Here is a 20,377-nt window from a genome sequence, read left to right on the forward strand (position 1 = left end):
TTCAGATGTTGCCCTACCGGAGATACACAGTAATAGCGTAACTGCTATTAGTTTCAACGACATACTATGGAACGCCGTTTGGGTCTTTGCGTGTCAAAAAAGATACAGTAGCACTGTCAAAGATGTACAAAAAATAGTCTGCAAACACCGCCCACGACTTCACTAACAAAGTGCTACATGTTTAAACCCATGATTCAGTATTGCCTCCACTAACTTTCTCTCTGTGGGTTTGTGGACTGCTTGTATCTCACTAAGGATCTGGAACGACTGTCTGTTTCCCCTCTGGCGGACACATGTTGATCCCCCGGTGATGATGATGATGATGGTGTATCTAGTGTATTTAGACTTTGAAACCAATACCAGGTTTTAGTATCACAATACTCGATACCGAAACGATACCATGACAAAAGAAGAAAGCGGGAAACAAAGAAAGCTTTTCAAGGATATATATATTATATATATACACTGCTCAAAAAAATAAAGGGAACACTAAAATAACACATCCTAGATCTGAATGAATGAAATATTCTTATTAAATACTTTTTTCTTTACATAGTTGAATGTGCTGACAACAAAATCACACAAAAATTATCAATGGAAATAAAATTTATCAACCCATGGAGGTCTGGATTTGGAGTCACACTCAAAATTAAAGTGGAAAACCACACTACAGGCTGATCCAACTTTGATATAGTGTCCTTAGAACAAGTCAAAATGAGGCTCAGTAGTGTGTGTGGCCTCCACGTGCCTGTATGACCTCCCTACAACGCCTGGGCATGCTCCTGATGAGGTGGCGGATGCTCTCCTGAGGGATCTCCTCCCAGACCTGGACTAAAGCATCCGCCAACTCCTGGACAGTCTGTGGTGCAACGTGGCGTTGGTGGATGGAGCGAGACATGATGTCCCAGATGTGCTCAATTGGATTCAGGTCTGGGGAACGGGCGGGCCAGTCCATAGCATCAATGCCTTCCTCTTGCAGGAACTGCTGACACACTCCAGCCACATGAGGTCTAGCATTGTCTTGCATTAGGAGGAACCCAGGGCCAACCGCACCAGCATATGGTCTCACAAGGGGTCTGAGGATCTCATCTCAGTACTTAATGGCAGTCAGGCTACCTCTGGCGAGCACATGGAGGGCTGTGCGGCCCCCCAAAGAAATGCCACCCCACACCATGACTGAACCACCGCCAAACCGGTCATGCTGTAGGATGTTGCAGGCAGCAGAATGTTCTCCACGGCATCTCCAGACTCTGTCACGGCTGTCACATGTGCGTGTGAACCTGCTTTCATCTGTGAAGAGCACAGGGCGCCAGTGGCGAATTTGCCAATCTTGGTGTTCTCTGGCAAATGCCAAACGTCCTGCACGGTGTTGGGCTGTAAGCACAACCCCCACCTGTGAACGTCGGGCCCTCATACCACCCTCATGGAGTCTGTTTCTGACCGTTTGAGCAGACAAATGCACATTTGTGGCCTGCTGGAGGTCATTTTGCAGGGCTCTGGCAGTGCTCCTCCTTGCACAAAGGCGGAGGTAGCGGTCCTGCTGCTGGGTTGTTGCCCTCCTATGGCCTCCTCCACGTCTCCTGATGTACTGGCCTGTCTCCTGGTAGCACCTCCATGCTCTGGACACTACGCTGACAGACACAGCAAACCTTCTTGCCACAGCTCGCATTGTTGTGCCATCCTGGATGAGCTGCACTACCTGAGCCACTTGTGTGGGTTGTAGACTCCGTCTCATGCTACCACTAGAGTGAAAGCACCGCCAGCATTCAAAAGTGACCAAAACATCAGCCAGGAAGCATAGGAACTGAGAAGTGGTCTGTGGTCACCACCTGCAGAACCACTCCTTTATTGGGGGTGTCTTGCTAATTGCCTATAATTTCCACCTTTTGTCTATTCCATTTGCACAACAGCATGTGAAATTTATTGTCAATCAGTGATGCTTCCTAAGTGGACAGTTTGATTTCACAGAAGTGTGATTGACTTGGAGTTACATTGTGTTGTTTAAGTGTTCCCTTTATTTTTTTGAGCAGTGTATATATAAAATTCGGGAATTTATTCTTTTTAAAGGACCACATAGACATTTAGGAGCACAATGAAAGTTTGAGTTGTTTCAATGATGGTGATAATAAAGGACCAAAAGACCATGAATAAATGTTTTTGGAGTGTTTCCATGCTCAATCAAGCACAATGTACACTCAAATATTTGAGTCACGTAGGTGAGTAAAAAAAATTCAGCTGCCCCTTGAAAGGGCGGATGGGGGGGGGGGGGATTAAGAGATCTTGCAAGGACAAAGTCACACTTCAGTAGACTTCTGGGTTCATTTGACCAACTTCTGTGCCTGTGTGCTTCTGGAAATGAGCCTTTCAGCACTTCACTCACAGTGCACTACTCCCCGGGCACTAATGTAGAGGAAAGAGATGAGTAGGATGGTGCCAGGTTTCCTCCGGACGTGACGCTTGGCAATCAGGCCAAAGAGTTCAATCTTGGTTTCATCAGACCAGATAATCTTGTTTCTCATGGTCTGAGAGTCCTTTTAAGTGCCTTTTTGCCAACTGCAAGTGGGCTGTTGTGCCTTTTAATGAGGAGTGGGTTCTGTCTGGCCACTCTACCATAAAGGCCTGATTGGTGCAATTCTGCAAGGCTCTCCTATCTCCACAGAGGAACTCTGTCAGAGTGACCATCGGGTTCTTCATGACCAAGGCTCTCCTCACAATTGTTGTGTTTAGACAGGCGGCCAGCTCTAGGAAGAGTCTTGGTGGTTCTAAACTTCTACCATTTTAAGAATGATGGAGGCCACTGTGTTCTTGGGGGGCCTTCAATGCTGCAGAATTGCTAAATGGCATAATTATTATTATTATTTACATTTGACATTTTAGTAATTTACTAAATTACTAAATCTACCTCTATGCTTATCCAGAGCGACTTACAGTAGTGAGTGGATACATTGTTTTGTACTGGTTTCCCGTGGGAATCGAACTGAGTCACACGGGACCATTATTATATTGTCTATACTACAGTCAGTAGCCTAATCCATGTGAAAGCAACACAGACATGTTTGTTGACCTGCTCCCTGCTGTTTCATTACAATATGTTTAGTCTACAAATGTTTATTGAAATAACATTTGCACAATGAGCACTTGTCTGTCAAATACGTCCTTACAGTTGCTGGTTTGCTAGCTAGCGATTTTTTGTTGTTGTTGCCATATTAGTATAGACAGGACATTGGTCAAAATAACAGACAGGTATCAATAACGAGCTGAAAACGATTAACCTCCGATTCCCCACTATGCAGCTTCTTTTCATTGTTGCTCATAACACACACTTTCCAGCCACATCGACGTGCACATCTTTTTCGTTACATTGACAGCCAACCCATCTATAATTTAATGGACATATTTTGTTAGGTTTGATACATTTTTCGTTAGGACAAATCAAGTCCGACATTTTTTTAAAGTGGGAATGAACAACTTTTAGAAGCCCTTTTTAAACCTCGAATAAACTACAAGTTTGCATTTCCTGCTGTACAGGAAAATACTCATCAACAAAAGTGATGAAATGTAGATGTAGGATCTTCATTTCATCTCATTGTTTGGATTAGATTAAAGGGCAGGAAAGCATGAGTTTTTACTCACTAATGTAACAACAGTGTGGTCAAATACTTATTAGTTGTAGTCACGATCTGGTTGCCCACAAGTACATAGTTATGTTGTGTTATTACACATATTTATTAAATAATTTCTGGATATCTTCTAAACTACCCACAATGCACTATTTCTCTACTCTGTGCTACTGAGTTTGAGTGCTAGCTCAAGCTGGCTAACGTTAGCCACTAGCCATGCTAGCATGCAATTACATTCCAGACCAAGTGTTAGCGGTGATGAGCTACAATCCACCAATCTCAGGAAGTGTGATGTAAACAAGAAGCAGATGGGGAACATGCTGCATCATGTGTTCTAGCAGGTCTCCAGTATTTGGGCTCAAGCTTGCCGACCATAACCGTAGTGGTTGACTAGGCTGGCTGGCTAGCTAATGGTTAGTTGGCTTAATAGATAGTGTTAGCTGTCTGGCTAGCTTGCTGGGTAAGATAATTGCATATAGCAAAAGTTATGCATTTCCAAAACGTTGGAACGCTAGGTGTTGATAGCATTTGGCTGACGCTGGTAGGGCTAACGTCAGCAGGCTGGTATAGGGCTAACGTCAGCAGGCTGGTAGGGGGCTGACGTCAGCAGGCCGGTAGGGGGCTAACGTCAGCAGGCCGGTAGGGGGCTAACGTCAGCAGGCCGGTAGGGGGCTAACGTCAGCAGGCCGGTATAGGGCTAACGTCAGCAGGCCGGTATGGGGCTGACGTCAGCAGGCTGGTATAGGGCTAACGTCAGCAGGCTGGTATAGGGCTAACGTCAGCAGGCAGGTATAGGGCTAACGTCAGCAGGCCGGTATAGGGCTAACGTCAGCAGGCTGGTATGGGGCTGACGTCAGCAGGCTGGTATAGGGCTAACGTCAGCAGGCTGGTATAGGGCTAACGTCAGCAGGCAGGTATAGGGCTAACGTCAGCAGGCCGGTATAGGGCTAACGTCAGCAGGCCGGTATGGGGCTAACGTCAAGCAGGCCGGTAGGGGGCTGACGTCAAGCAGGCCGGTAGGGGGCTGACGTCAAGCAGGCCGGTAGGGGGCTGACGTCAAGCAGGCCGGTAGGGGGCTGACGTCAAGCAGGCCGGTATGGGGGCTGACGTCAAGCAGGCCGGTATGGGGGCTGACGTCAAGCAGGCCGGTATGGGGGCTGACGTCAAGCAGGCCGGTATGGGGGCTGACGTCAAGCAGGCCGGTATGGGGGCTGACGTCAAGCAGGCCGGTATGGGGGCTGACGTCAAGCAGGCCGGTATGGGGGCTGACGTCAAGCAGGCCGGTATGGGGGCTGACGTCAAGCAGGCCGGTATGGGGGCTGACGTCAAGCAGGCCGGTATGGGGGCTGACGTCAAGCAGGCCGGTATGGGGGCTGACGTCAAGCAGGCCGGTATGGGGGCTGACGTCAAGCAGGCCGGTATGGGGGCTGACGTCAAGCAGGCCGGTATGGGGGCTGACGTCAAGCAGGCCGGTATGGGGGCTGACGTCAAGCAGGCCGGTATGGGGGCTGACGTCAAGCAGGCCGGTATGGGGGCTGACGTCAAGCAGGCCGGTATGGGGGCTGACGTCAAGCAGGCCGGTATGGGGGCTGACGTCAAGCAGGCCGGTATGGGGGCTGACGTCAAGCAGGCCGGTATGGGGGCTGACGTCAAGCAGGCCGGTATGGGGGCTGACGTCAAGCAGGCCGGTATGGGGGCTGACGTCAAGCAGGCCGGTATGGGGGCTGACGTCAAGCAGGCCGGTATGGGGGCTGACGTCAAGCAGGCCGGTATGGGGGCTGACGTCAAGCAGGCCGGTATGGGGGCTGACGTCAAGCAGGCCGGTATGGGGGCTGACGTCAAGCAGGCCGGTATGGGGGCTGACGTCAAGCAGGCCGGTATGGGGGCTGACGTCAAGCAGGCCGGTATGGGGGCTGACGTCAAGCAGGCCGGTATGGGGGCTGACGTCAAGCAGGCCGGTATGGGGGCTGACGTCAAGCAGGCCGGTATGGGGGCTGACGTCAAGCAGGCCGGTATGGGGGCTGACGTCAAGCAGGCCGGTATGGGGGCTGACGTCAAGCAGGCCGGTATGGGGGCTGACGTCAAGCAGGCCGGTATGGGGGCTGACGGCAAGCAGGCCGGTATGGGGGCTGACGTCAAGCAGGCTAGCTGGCTAGCAACCTTGCAAATTGACTTGTAACAAATTAATTCATAAAGTCTTTGCTTTTAAGTTGGCTGAAAAAATGTATTGAAACCAGTATCACGATACCAGAATTTTGTCTTCGTACCGATACCAGGTTTAGTCTCACGATACTCTATACCAAAACGATACTCGATACCATCACGATACATCGATACCATCACGATACTCGATACCATCACGATACTCGATACCACCACGATACATCGATACCACCACGATACATCGATACCACAACGATACTCGATACCACCACGATACTCGATACCACCACGATACTCGATACCACCACGATACATCGATACCACCACGATACATCGATACCACCACGATACTCGATACCAAAACGATACTCGATACCGCCACGATACTCGATACCGCCACGATACTCGATACCGCCACGATACTCGATACCGCCACGATACTCGATACCGCCACGATACTCGATACCGTCACGATACTCGATACCGCCACGATACTCGATACCGTCACGATACATCGATACCGTCACGATACTCGATACCGTCACGATACTCGATACCGTCACGATACTCGATACCACCACGATACTCGATACCACCACGATACTCGATACCACCACGATACTCGATACCACCACGATACTCGATACCACCACGATACTCGATACCACCACGATACATCGATACCAAAACGATACTCGATACCATCACGATACATCGATACCATCACGATACTCGATACCACCACGATACTCGATACCACCACGATACTCGATACCACCACGATACATCGATACCACCACGATACTCGATACCACCACGATACTCGATACCACCACGATACTCGATACCATCACGATACATCGATACCACCACGATACATCGATACCACCACGATACATCGATACCACCACGATACATCGATACCACCACGATACATCGATACCACCACGATACATCGATACCACCACGATACATCGATACCACCACGATACTCGATACCATCACGATACATCGATACCAAAACGATACATCGATACCATCACGATACATCGATACCAAAACGATACCACGGCAAGAAAATAAGGCGTAATTGCCAGTCACAGAATGGCACTTGGTCTTTCGAGTTCAATATCATTTCACTTTAAATGTTAGATTTTTGAACGGATTAATTTAATGAATCAATTATAACGTCATACAATCAATTTGACTTAGTTTTTTACCAGTCTAACTACATAACATAATCGAAATCATGTATTTAAATGGTACATCTCTGTTGATAAACTGGGTAAATTCAAGATGTAGCCTAGGCCTATTCACAATACAGGTGAGTGAATATTCCATTGGAGTGTGTACATGCATTGATTTATTGAACTTGTTTTGGCAAATGTTTTTCATCGGAGGCTACAGATGGAAAAACAATTAGTTTAACTTCCATTTGGGACATATTTTATTGTACTGATCAACATTTAAGACCCATGATGTCATTCACACACAGTCAGTGAGGCTAGAGCAAAGATGATTTTTTATTTTTTTATTTCACCTTTATTTAACCAGGTAGGCTAGTTGAGAACAAGTTCTCATTTGCAACTGCGACCTGGCCAAGATAAAGCAAAGCAGTGTGAACAGACAACAACACAGAGTTACACATGGAGTAAACAATAAACAAGTCAATAACATGGTAGAAAAAAAGAAGAGAAAAAAAAGAGAATCTATATACAATGTGTGCAAAAGGCATGAGGAGGTAGGCAATAAATAGGCCATAGGAGCGAATAATTACAAGATTACAAGATGATCTTGACTGGGAGAGACGTGAGGCGGGGGAGACGAAGTCCCCAACATTTTTTGGGTGACAATCTGCTTTAATCAGCAATATTTTGTTACTGTATCTTGATGTTGGTTTCAGCTGTAAGCTAGTAAGGAAAGTTGGCCTACAAACCTTGAAGGTCATGTTTTTTTCCTTCTTGATTTGTAGTGTTCTAGCCTGTACTGGACATTGTTTTGGAAACAGTAAATAACCGTTTCAACATCTCTACATGCCGTGGTGCATTATTCAGTGGTTCCTCGTGGCAGGCTAGAGATGAGTGAGTGGAGCAGGCACGGTGTCAGATTTGCTCCTCTCTCCATCAGTAGACAACGTAAAAACAGAAGTACTTTTTAAAGTAACTAAAATTCTAGTACCGAAACGTTTTCCCACGTTCTAGTATCGAAAAAAGTACCGAAGTTTGGGTTTACTGTGCAACGTTACTCATGAGTGCAAGCGATTTTGGTTTAAATTTGAAGTTTTGTTGGAGTTTACGTTATAGGTACACTTCACTTCCACTTCCTGTAAAAATATTTTAGGCCATGACTTTGGAATTCTGATTAGTTTTATGTCGTGACTCCAATTAATAGAGAAGGGAGGTCACTTTGCATTGGGACGTTTGATGCCTATTCACTTGTCTGGCTTACTGGTGATTACATCTGTTCAGCTTACTGTGTAATGACTGGTTAGGGTTGGCTCTAATGACTGGTTTAGGGTTGGCTCTGTAATGACTGGTTTAGGGTTGGCTCTGTTATGACTGGTTTAGGGTTGGCTCTGTTATGACTGGTTAGGGTTGGCTCTGTAATGACTGGTTTAGGGTTGGCTCTGTAATGACTGGTTAGGGTTGGCTCTGTAATGACTGGTTAGGGTTGGCTCTGTAATGACTGGTTTAGGGTTGGCTCTGTAATGACTGGTTTAGGGTTGGCTCTGTAATGACTGGTTAGGGTTGGCTCTGTAATGACTGGTTAGGGTTGGCTCTGTAATGACTGGTTTAGGGTTGGCTCTGTAATGACTGGTTAGGGTTGGCTCTGTAATGACTGGTTTAGGGTTGGCTCTGTAATGACTGGTTTAGGGTTGGCTCTGTAATGACTGGTTTAGGGTTGGCTCTGTAATGACTGGTTAGGGTTGGCTCTGTAATGACTGGTTAGGGTTGGCTCTGTAATGACTGGTTTAGGGTTGGCTCTGTAATGACTGGTTTAGGGTTGGCTCTGTAATGACTGGTTAGGGTTGGCTCTGTAATGACTGGTTAGGGGTGGCTCTGTAATGACGGGTTAGGGGTGGCTCTGTAATGACTGGTTAGGCTCTGTAATGACTGGTTAGGGTTGGCTCTGTAATGACTGGTTAGGGTTGGCTCTGTAATGACTGGTTAGGGTTGGCTCTGTAATGACTGGTTTAGGGTTGGCTCTAATGACTGGTTAGGCTCTGTAATGACTGGTTAGAGTTGGCTCTGTAATGACTGGTTAGGCTCTGTAATGACTGGTTAGAGTTGGCTCTGTAATGACTGGTTAGGGTCTGTAATGACTGGTTAGGGTCTGTAATGACTGGTTAGGGTCTGTAATGACTGGTTAGGGTCTGTAATGACTGGTTAGGGTTGGAGAACAGTGAGCCTGTGTGTCTGGGACCCCAGAGACACCCCTCACCCTTCATACACCCCCTCGACCCCCTCCAGCCTGGCAGGGCTCAGGGTGACATCATCACCTCGTCCCTAATCTCTAATGCCGCCTGTCTGTTTGCTGTGTGTAATGCCGCCTGTCTGTTTGCTGTGTAATGCCGCCTGTCTGTTTGCTGTGTGTAATGCCGCCTGTCTGTTTGCTGTGTGTAATGCCGCCTGTCTGTTTGCTGTGTGTAATGCCGTCTGTCTGTTTGCTGTGTGTAATGCCGCCTGTCTGTTTGCTGTGTGTAATGCCGCCTGTCTGTTTGCTGTGTGTAATGCCGCCTGTCTGTTTGCTGTGTAATGCCGCCTGTCTGTTTGCTGTGTGTAATGCCGTCTGTCTGTTTGCTGTGTGTAATGCCGCCTGTCTGTTTGCTGTGTGTAATGCCGCCTGTCTGTTTGCTGTGTGTAATGCCGCCTGTCTGTTTGCTGTGTGTAATGCCGCCTGTCTGTTTGCTGTGTGTAATGCCGTCTGTCTGTTTGCTGTGTGTAATGCCGTCTGTCTGTTTGCTGTGTGTAATACCGTCTGTCTGTTTGCTGTGTGTAATGCCGTCTGTCTGTTTGCTGTGTGTAATGCCGCCTGTCTGTTTGCTGTGTGTAATGCCGTCTGTCTGTTTGCTGTGTGTAATGCCGCCTGTCTGTTTGCTGTGTGTAATGCCGCCTGTCTGTTTGCTGTGTGTAATGCCGCCTGTCTGTTTGCTGTGTGTAATGCCGCCTGTCTGTTTGCTGTGTGTAATGCCGTCTGTCTGTTTGCTGTGTGTAATGCCGTCTGTCTGTTTGCTGTGTGTAATGCCGCCTGTCTGTTTGCTGTGTGTAATGCCGCCTGTCTGTTTGCTGTGTGTAATGCCGCCTGTCTGTTTGCTGTGTGTAATGCCGCCTGTCTGTTTGCTGTGTGTAATGACGCCTGTCTGTTTGCTGTGTGTAATGCCGCCTGTCTGTTTGCTGTGTGTAATGCCGCCTGTCTGTTTGCTGTGTGTAATGCCGTCTGTCTGTTTGCTGTGTGTAATGCCGTCTGTCTGTTTGCTGTGTGTAATGCCGTCTGTCTGTTTGCTGTGTGTAATGCCGCCTGTCTGTTTGCTGTGTGTAATGCCGCCTGTGTCTTTGCAGTATGTGGTTGGCTCTCCTCCCTTCCCTGTAACCCTTCTCTTGTCCTCTCCTGTACTGTGTTGTGTACTCCACTATGACGAAATCATGTATGAGCTTCAGTCTGATCTCCTTAACAGAGAGGATCAACAGAGTTGTAGACCAACGGGGGGGGGGGAGACTTTTTAATACAGTCACACACACACACACACACACACACACACACACACACACACACACACACACACACACACACACACACACACACACACACACACACACCTCTTTGACACCTACCTTTGTCTTCCTGTTCATGAATCAACTCAAACAAGACTGACTGCGGTCCAAACACTTAAAATAATTTCCAAAAGATAACCAAACAGAAACATATTTACTTTTTAACGAGACGTGTTTGTGCATTAGTGGTACAATTTGTAACTTATTTGCATTCGTATTTTACTTACACTTGTATGTTGACTTCTCCATTGATGTTGTTTTTAAGTTTTCATTGACTTTTCTTAGCGGATGTACAATCGTGGTGAATTGAATTATGGGAAGTTTCAGGCCCCGGGATGACATTATTATACACTCGCAAAGCCCACTAAAAACGAGGGCTGAGGGGCTTACGTTGCAAATTTCCCTTGCTTGGCTAATCATTTGGACCACCCGCCAAGATGGCGACAGGGATTCCCCCCCAAGGGCATAAGGCGAGGGTAAGTGGACGAGGGTGTGTCTTAAGTGTTTGGACCGCAGGCCCCTAGTAGTCACCAAAGTTCCAGACCACATTTTTAAAGGCACATGCACACATTATGTAAGCAACATGACATATTTTTCCTGCTATTAAATTAGATTACTTTCTTATAATAAAATCAACATTTTCCTCTGTTTTTTTAAATAGTTTTGAATTTGATTTCTCCCAAAGCCCAGTTCATTCATCGTGGTCTAATATTTAGATGGACGAAGGTGTGTCTTTTTAAGTATTTGTGGACCGCAGCCTCTGATTCTTTGCTCTCTCCTCTCCTGTGCAAAATGCTGTTTCTCTCTCCCCTGCCACGTTACTGTCAACCCCAGCTATATAGCCTAGTTTGCAACGACAAAGTTAAACAAAGTACTCTTGTCTTTGCTGTTTGTCTGAGACCTTCCCATGGTGTGTGGTTAGTTTACCCAGGTTGCATTTCAGACTTAACCACCAGTCAGGCTCTTGCGTAACACCCACATCCGGCGCCGACAGATGGCCGCCTTGCTTCGCGTTCTTAGCACAAGCATTTCGCTACACTCGCATTAACATCTGCTAACCATGTGTATGTGACCAATAAAATTTGATTTGACAAGGTAAGTGAGGTGAAGTAGACAAACAAATCCATTGGCTTCCTGTACTCACCTATTCCATTGGCTTCCTGTACTCACCTATTCCATTGGCTTCCTGTACTCACCTATTCCATTGGCTTCCTGTACTCACCTATTCCATTGGCTTCCTGTACTCACCTCTTCCATTGGCTTCCTGTACACACCTCTTCCGTTGGCTTCCTGTACTCACCTCGTCCGTTGGCTTCCTGTACTCACCTCGTCCGTTGGCTTCCTGTACTCACCTCTTCCATTGGCTTCCTGTACTCACCTCGTCCGTTGGCTTCCTGTACCTTCCTCTTCCGTTGGCTTCCTGTACTCACCTCTTCCGTTGGCTTCCTGTACTCACCTCTTCCGTTGGCTTCCTGTACTCACCTCTTCCGTTGGCTTCCTGTACTCACCTCGTCCGTTGGCTTCCGGTACTCACCTCGTCCGTTGGCTTCCGGTACTCACCTCGTCCGTTGGCTTCCGGTACTCACCTCGTCCGTTGGCTTCCTGTACTCACCTCGTCCGTTGGCTTCCTGTACTCACCTCGTCCGTTGGCTTCCTGTACTCACCTCGTCCGTTGGCTTCCTGTACTCACCTCGTCCGTTGGCTTCCTGTACTCACCTCGTCCGTTGGCTTCCTGTACTCACCTCGTCCGTTGGCTTCCTGTACTCACCTCTTCCATTGGCTTCCTGTACTCACCTCGTCCGTTGGCTTCCTGTACTCACCTCTCCCAGATTCCTCTCTGAACCGTTTGATTGAACTTGTCTGTCTGTCCGACGCTCCAATGCTCGACGAGTCCAAATCAACAGCAACTACCAGGGAGAAGTTTCCTTTCTGTTACTGAATAGTTTTTTATTTATTATATTTAACCTGTATTTAAACTAGGCAAGGCAGTTAAGAACAAATTCTTAATTACAATGACGGCCTACACCTCTGACCCTGAAGAAGTCCCCTGCTGTCTGCCAGTCCCCTGCTGTCTGCCAGTCCCCTGCTGTCTGCCAGTCCCCTGCTGTCTGCCAGTCTCCTGCTGCAATTGTATCCAGTTACAGGCCAGTCCAGGCTGTGTTGTTGGTGTAACAGACTGGCAGCTCTGAGAGAGAGAGAGGTCTGGCCACATGGCCTGCTGTGCTGTGACCTGGCTGCTCTCTCAGATGTGGTGTGGCTTTGCTCTGGGCAGCAGATCTGTGCTGGACGGACGCTGTGCTCTGCCTCTTGGCGGTCCTCCCCAAATCTGTGCCAATGAACTCATGGATGAGCTTGCATAAGAGGGAGAGGTTGTGCGTGTGTAAGTGTGGGAACAGGCCAGCTCCAGCTGAGACCATAACCCCAGAACAGGCCATCTCCAGCTGAGACCATAACCCCAGAACAGGCCAGCTGAGACCATAACCCCAGAACAGGCCATCTCCAGCTGAGACCATAACCCCAGAACAGGCCAGCTGAGACCATAACCCCAGAACAGCTCCAGCTGAGACCATAACCCCAGAACAGCTCCAGCTGAGACCATAACCCCAGAACAGCTCCAGCTGAGACCATAACCCCAGAACAGCTCCAGCTGAGACCATAACCCCAGAACAGGCCAGCTGAGACCATAACCCCAGAACAGGCCAGCTCCAGCTGAGACCATAACCCCAGAACAGGCCAGCTGAGACCATAACCCCAGAACAGCTCCAGCTGAGACCATAACCCCAGAACAGCTCCAGCTGAGACCATAACCCCAGAACAGCTCCAGCTGAGATCATAACCCCAGAACAGGCCAGCTGAGACCATAACCCCAGAACAGCTCCAGCTGAGACCATAACCCCAGAACAGCTCCAGCTGAGACCATAACCCCAGAACAGGCCAGCTCCAGCTGAGACCATAACCCCAGAACAGCTCCAGCTGAGATCATAACCCCAGAACAGGCCAGCTCCAGCTGAGACCATAACCCCAGAACAGCTCCAGCTGAGACCATAACCCCAGAACAGCTCCAGCTGAGACCATAACCCCAGAACAGCTCCAGCTGAGACCATAACCCCAGAACAGCTCCAGCTGAGACCATAACCCCAGAACAGCTCCAGCTGAGACCATAACCCCAGAACAGCTCCAGCTGAGACCATAACCCCAGAACAGCTCCAGCTGAGACCATAACCCCAGAACAGCTCCAGCTGAGACCATAACCCCAGACCAGGCCAGCTCCAGCTGAGACCATAACCCCAGAACAGCTCCAGCTGAGACCATAACCCCAGAACAGCTCCAGCTGAGACCATAACCCCAGAACAGGCCAGCTGAGACCATAACCCCAGAACAGGCCAGCTGAGACCATAACCCCAGAACAGCTCCAGCTGAGACCATAACCCCAGAACAGCTCCAGCTGAGACCATAACCCCAGAACAGCTCCAGCTGAGACCATAACCCCAGAACAGCTCCAGCTGAGACCATAACCCCAGAACAGGCCAGCTGAGACCATAACCCCAGAACAGGCCAGCTGAGACCATAACCCCAGAACAGGCCAGCTGAGACCATAACCCCAGAACAGGCCAGCTGAGACCATAACCCCAGAACAGGCCAGCTGAGACCATAACCCCAGAACAGGCCAGCTGAGACCATAACCCCAGAACAGGCCAGCTGAGACCATAACCCCAGAACAGCTCCAGCTGAGACCATAACCCCAGAACAGCTCCAGCTGAGACCATAACCCCAGAACAGCTCCAGCTGAGATCATAACCCCAGAACAGCTCCAGCTGAGACCATAACCCCAGAACAGCTCCAGCTGAGATCATAACCCCAGAACAGCTCCAGCTGAGATCATAACCCCAGAACAGCTCCAGCTGAGATCATAACCCCAGAACAGCTCCAGCTGAGATCATAACCCCAGAACAGCTCCAGCTGACACCATAACCCCAGAACAGCTCCAGCTGACACCATAACCCCAGAACAGCTCCAGCTGACACCATAACCCCAGAACAGCTCCAGCTGACACCATAACCCCAGAACAGCTCCAGCTGACACCATAACCCCAGAACAGCTCCAGCTGACACCATAACCCCAGAACAGGCCAGCTGAGACCATAACCCCAGAACAGGCCAGCTGAGACCATAACCCCAGAACAGGCCAGCTGAGACCATAACCCCAGAACAGGCCAGCTGAGACCATAACCCCAGAACAGCTCCAGCTGAGACCATAACCCCAGAACAGCTCCAGCTGAGACCATAACCCCAGAACAGCTCCAGCTGAGACCATAACCCCAGAACAGCTCCAGCTGAGACCATAACCCCAGAACAGCTCCAGCTGAGATCATAACCCCAGAACAGCTCCAGCTGAGACCATAACCCCAGAACAGCTCCAGCTGAGACCATAACCCCAGAACAGCTCCAGCTGAGACCATAACCCCAGAACAGCTCCAGCTGAGACCATAACCCCAGAACAGCTCCAGCTGAGACCATAACCCCAGAACAGGCCAGCTGAGACCATAACCCCAGAACAGCTCCAGCTGAGACCATAACCCCAGAACAGGCCAGCTGAGACCATAACCCCAGAACAGCTCCAGCTGAGACCATAACCCCAGAACAGCTCCAGCTGAGACCATAACCCCAGAACAGCTCCACCTGAGACCATAACCCCAGAACAGCTCCAGCTGAGATCATAACCCCAGAACAGGCCAGCTGAGACCATAACCCCAGAACAGCTCCAGCTGAGACCATAACCCCAGAACAGGCCAGCTGAGACCATAACCCCAGAACAGGCCAGCTGAGACCATAACCCCAGAACAGGCCAGCTGAGACCATAACCCCAGAACAGCTCCAGCTGAGATCATAACCCCAGAACAGGCCAGCTGAGATCATAACCCCAGAACAGGCCAGCTGAGATCATAACCCCAGAACAGGCCAGCTGAGATCATAACCCCAGAACAGCTCCAGCTGAGATCATAACCCCAGGACAGGCCAGCTGAGACCATAACCCCAGAACAGCTCCAGCTGAGATGATAACCCCAGAACAGGCCAGCTCCAGCTGAGATGATAACCCCAGATCAGGCCAGCTCCAGCTGAGATGATAACCCCAGAACAGGCCAGCTCCAGCTGAGATGATAACCCCAGAACAGGCCAGCTCCAGCTGAGATCATAACCCCAGAACAGGCCAGCTCCAGCTGAGATCATAACCCCAGAACAGGCCAGCTCCAGCTGAGATCATAACCCCAGATCAGGCCAGCTCCAGCTCAGATCATAACCCCAGAACAGGCCAGCTCCAGCTCAGATGATAACCCCAGAACAGGCCAGCTCCAGCTGAGATGATAACCCCAGAACAGGCCAGCTCCAGCTGAGATGATAACCCCAGAACAGGCCAGCTCCAGCTGAGACCATAACCCCAGAACAGGCCAGCTCCAGCTGGAGTAATGAAGGTGCAGATGTCAGGCTATAAATGCCAGGGGTTTACCTCCCACTACAGATCCGAGTGCAGCACTGTGCATCAACTAAACTCAGCAAAAAAAGAAACGTCTTCTCACTGTCAACTGTGTTTATTTTCAGCAAACTTAACATGTGTAAATAGTTGAATGAACATAACAAGATTCAACAACTGAGACATAAACTGAACAAGTTCCACAGACATGTGACTAACAGAAATGGAGTAATGTGTCCCTGAACAAAGGGGGGGTCAAAATCAAAAGTTACAGTTAGCATCTGGTGTGGCCACCAGCCTCATTAAGTACTGCAGTGCATCTCCTCCTCATGGACTGCACCAGATTTGCCAGTTCTTGCTGTGAGATGTTACCCAACTATTCCACCAAGGCACCTGCAAGTTCCTGGACATTTCTGGGGAGAATGGCCCTAGCCCTCACCCTCCGATCCAACAGGTCCCAGACGTGCTCAATGGGATTGAAATCCGGGCTCTTCGCTGGCCATGGCAGAACACTGACATTCCTGTCTTGCAGGAAATCATGCACAGAACGAGCAGTATGGCTGGTGGCATTGTCATGCTGGAGGGTCATGTCAGGATGAGCCAGCAGGAAGGGTACCACATGAGGGAGGAGGATGTCTTCCCTGTAACGCACAGCGTTGAGATTGCCTGCAATGACAACAAGCTCAGTCCGATGATGCTGTGACACACCGCCCCAAACCATGACGGACCCTCCACCTCCAAATCGATCCCGCTCCAGAATACAGGCCTCGGTGTAACGCTCATTCCTTCGACGATAAACGTGAATCCGACCATCACCCCTGACAACCGCGACTCGTCAGTGAAGAGCACTTTTTGCCAGTCCTGTCTGGTCCAGCGATGGTGGGTTTTTGCCCATAGGTGAGATTTGTTGCCGGTGATGTCTGGTGAGGATCTGCCTTACAACAGTTCTACAAGCCCACAGTCCAGCCTCTCTCAGCCTATTGTGGACAGTCTGAGCACTGATGGAGGGATTGTGCGTTCCTGGTGTCTCGGGCAGTTGTTGTTTCCATCCTGTACCTGTCCCACAGGTGTGATGTTCAGATGTACCGATCCTGTGCAGATGTTTTTACACATGGTCTGCCACTGCGAGGACGATCAGCTGTCTGTCCTGTCTCCCAGTAGCGCTGTCTTAGGCATCTCACAGTACGGACATTGCAATTTATCTGTAGTCCTCATGCCTCCTTGCAGCATGCCTAAGCCACGTTCATGCAGATGAGCAGGGACCCTGGGCATCTTTCTTTTGGTGTTTTTCAGAGTCAGTAGAAAGACCTCTTTAGTGTCCTAAGTTTTCATAACTCTGATCTTAATTGCCTACCGTCTGTAAGCCGTTCCACAGGTGCATGTTCATTAGTTGTTTATGGTTCATTGAACAATCATGGGAAACCGTGTTTAAACCCTTTACAATGAAGATCTGTGAAGTTATTTGGATTCCTTTTTTTTTTCTTCTTTTTTTAAAATACATTTTACCCCCTTTTCTCCCCAATTTTCGTGGTATCCAATCGCTAGTAATTACTATCTTGTCTCATCGCTACAACTCCCGTACGGGCTCGGGAGAGACGAAGTTTGAAAGCCATGCGTCCTCCGAAGCACAACCCAACCAAGCCGCACTGCTTATTTAACACAGCGCGCCTCCAACCCGGAAGCCAGCCGCACCAATATGTCGGAGGAAACACCGTGCACCCGGCCCCCTTGGTTAGCGCTCACTGCGCCCGGCGCGATGAGACAAGGATATCCCTACCGGCCAAACCCTCCCTAACCCGGACGACGCTAGGCCAATTGTGCGTCGCCCCACAGACCTCCCGGTCGCGGACCCAGAGACTCTGGTGGCACAGCTAGCGCTGCGATGCAGTGCCCTAGACCACTGCGCCACCCGGGAGGCCCCAGTTATTTGGATTTTTGAAAGAATTATCTTTAAAAGACAGGGTCCTGAAAAAGGGAATTTTTTTGCTGAGTTTAGATTATTACTTTTTTGTATTTTATTAGGATCCCCATTAGCTGTTTTTTGTATTTTATTAAGATTCCCATTAGCTGTTTTTTGTATTTTAATAGGATCCCCATTAGCTGTTGCGAAAGCAGCAGCTACTCTTCCCGGTGTCCACACAAAACATGAAGCATGACATAATACAGAACATTAATAGACAGGAACAGCTCAAGGACAGAACTACACACAGTGTACATATCAATACATACACACAAAGTAGAGGGCCTAGAGAGCTGCCCTGCGGTACACCACACTTTACATGTTTGACATTCGAGAATTTTTTTATTTTTATATAATTTTGAATTTTTTGCTTGATAAACTTGGAGGGGCAAATGTAATATTTTGTAAATATTTTTGCTAAAAAAACTGACTGTAAAGAAATGCTGTCCACCGGACTGTCTGTGTTGGCTAGCTGCTCTCTAAGGGGCTGTGGCGTTATTAAACCAGTCAGGCATGACCAGATTAAACGGGGAACACATTTGCCTGTAGACACTGTCCTGAGACCTGTTTTCCAATGCATGTGTATATCTCCCAGAAAGGTAATCTTTCTACCTCCCTTTATTTGATCAGAAAATAGATAATTAATACATGGACTGTTAATATTCACCGCTGAATGTTTGTGATGTGCTGCTGACATGCTTGCTTTCCCTTATATTTGACACAGCCTTGTCAAAATGAATCTTTCGCCTCTTAATTCAGTCCTAAACATCCACGTACCTCTTCCCCCGTCCAGGTGCTGGCCACGGGCCTGAGTGCTCTCTACTCCTCCCTGCCGAGGAAGATAGAGGTACGGGGAGATGACTGGCACGCTCTGCGCAGGGAGGACTGGATGGGCGTGTCCTCTCTGGTGCTCTTCATGAACTCTCTGGAGTTCTGTAACGCTGTCATCCAGGTGGCTCACCCCCTGGTCCGCAGACAGCTGGTCGACTACGTTCACAACGGATTCCTGGTCCCTGTCATGGGACCCGCCCTACACAAGGTAGGGGGGGGGGGGACTCTCTGATTGGCTAGCCTGAGCTGATTGATTGAGTTTATTAGATGGTTAAAAGTAGTAGCTACTAGGCTGCTCCAGCCGGAGACAACGCACAAAAACGTGATTTTTATTACTCTTCTCGTTAAAACATGTCATTTTGGCTGCCAGCATCAGAATTGTTTATTTTAATATTTAACATCTCCCCCCAGTCATCTGTAGATGAGATGATAGCCAGTACAGCCTACCTGGACCTGTTCCTACGCAGCGTCACGGAAACAGCTCTCCTTAAAACCTTCCTGCGTTTTATCCTCATGCATCGCCACGACAACGACACCATCCTGGACACATTGCTAACTCGCATCAGCAGCAACTCAAGGGTCAGTACTATAGTATTGTGAGTGTACAGTACTGAGGGTTCTCTGGGAGGGAGAAGTTGACATTTTCCAGTCATTTAGCAGACCATCTTATCTAAAGCCATTTTTATAGTTATAGTGTCATCAAAAGGTAGCTAGGTGAGACAACCACATCCATATCAGTTGTCGTAAGTAAAATTTATTTTAAAAATGATGTAGGAAATGGGGACTGAAATGGGAGGGGCTTCTACATCTGCATTGCTTGCTGTTTGGGGTTTTAGGCTGGGTTTCTGTACAGCACTTTGACATCAGCTGATGTAAAAAGGGCTTTATAAAATACATTTGATTGATTGAACGCATATATATATTGCAAGCACGTATTTGGCGTCCATCCTGTGACTCGTTCGCTCTCCACCCTGCAGCTAATGTTCTGGTGTCTGAGTCGGTTTCTCTCCTACAGCTGTCTAATGTTCTGCTGTTTCTCTCCTACAGCTGTCTAATGTTCTGCTGTTTCTCCATGTTTCTCTCCTACAGCTGTCTAATGTTCTGCTGTTTCTCTCCTACAGCTGTCTAATGTTCTGCTGTTTCTCCATGTTTCTCTCCTACAGCTGTCTAATGTTCTGCTGTTTCTCCATGTTTCTCTCCTACAGCTGTCTAATGTTCTGCCGTTTCTCTCCTACAGCTGTCTAATGTTCTGCCGTTTCTCTACTACAGCTGTCTAATGTTCTGCTGTTTCTCCATGTTTCTCTCCTACAGCTGTCTAATGTTCTGCTGTTTCTCCATGTTTCTCTCCTACAGCTGTCTAATGTCATGCTGTTTCTCTCCTACAGCTGTCTAATGTTCTGCTGTTTCTCTCCTACAGCTGTCTAATGTTCTGCTGTTTCTCTCCTACAGCTGTCTAATGTTCTGCTGTTTCTCCATGTTTCTCTCCTACAGCTGTCTAATGTTCTGCTGTTTCTCCATGTTTCTCTCCTACAGCTGTCTAATGTTCTGCTGTTTCTCCATGT

At 48.6% G+C, this 20,377-nt stretch overlaps 1 protein-coding gene across 1 annotated transcript in view; it reads left to right on the forward strand.

Moving 5' to 3' along the window:
- LOC120063659 (FTS and Hook-interacting protein homolog) overlaps positions 1-20,377 on the forward strand; it is a 68,515-nt gene that overhangs the window by 23,215 nt on the left and 24,923 nt on the right. The window contains exons 4-5 of the mRNA XM_039013955.1: positions 18,778-19,023; positions 19,227-19,394. Coding sequence (XP_038869883.1) covers positions 18,778-19,023; positions 19,227-19,394 — 414 coding nt within the window. The remainder of the gene's footprint in view (positions 1-18,777; positions 19,024-19,226; positions 19,395-20,377) is intronic.

This window comes from Salvelinus namaycush, chromosome 19 (assembly GCF_016432855.1).
Source record: "Salvelinus namaycush isolate Seneca chromosome 19, SaNama_1.0, whole genome shotgun sequence".
Lineage (NCBI taxonomy): Eukaryota > Metazoa > Chordata > Actinopteri > Salmoniformes > Salmonidae > Salvelinus > Salvelinus namaycush.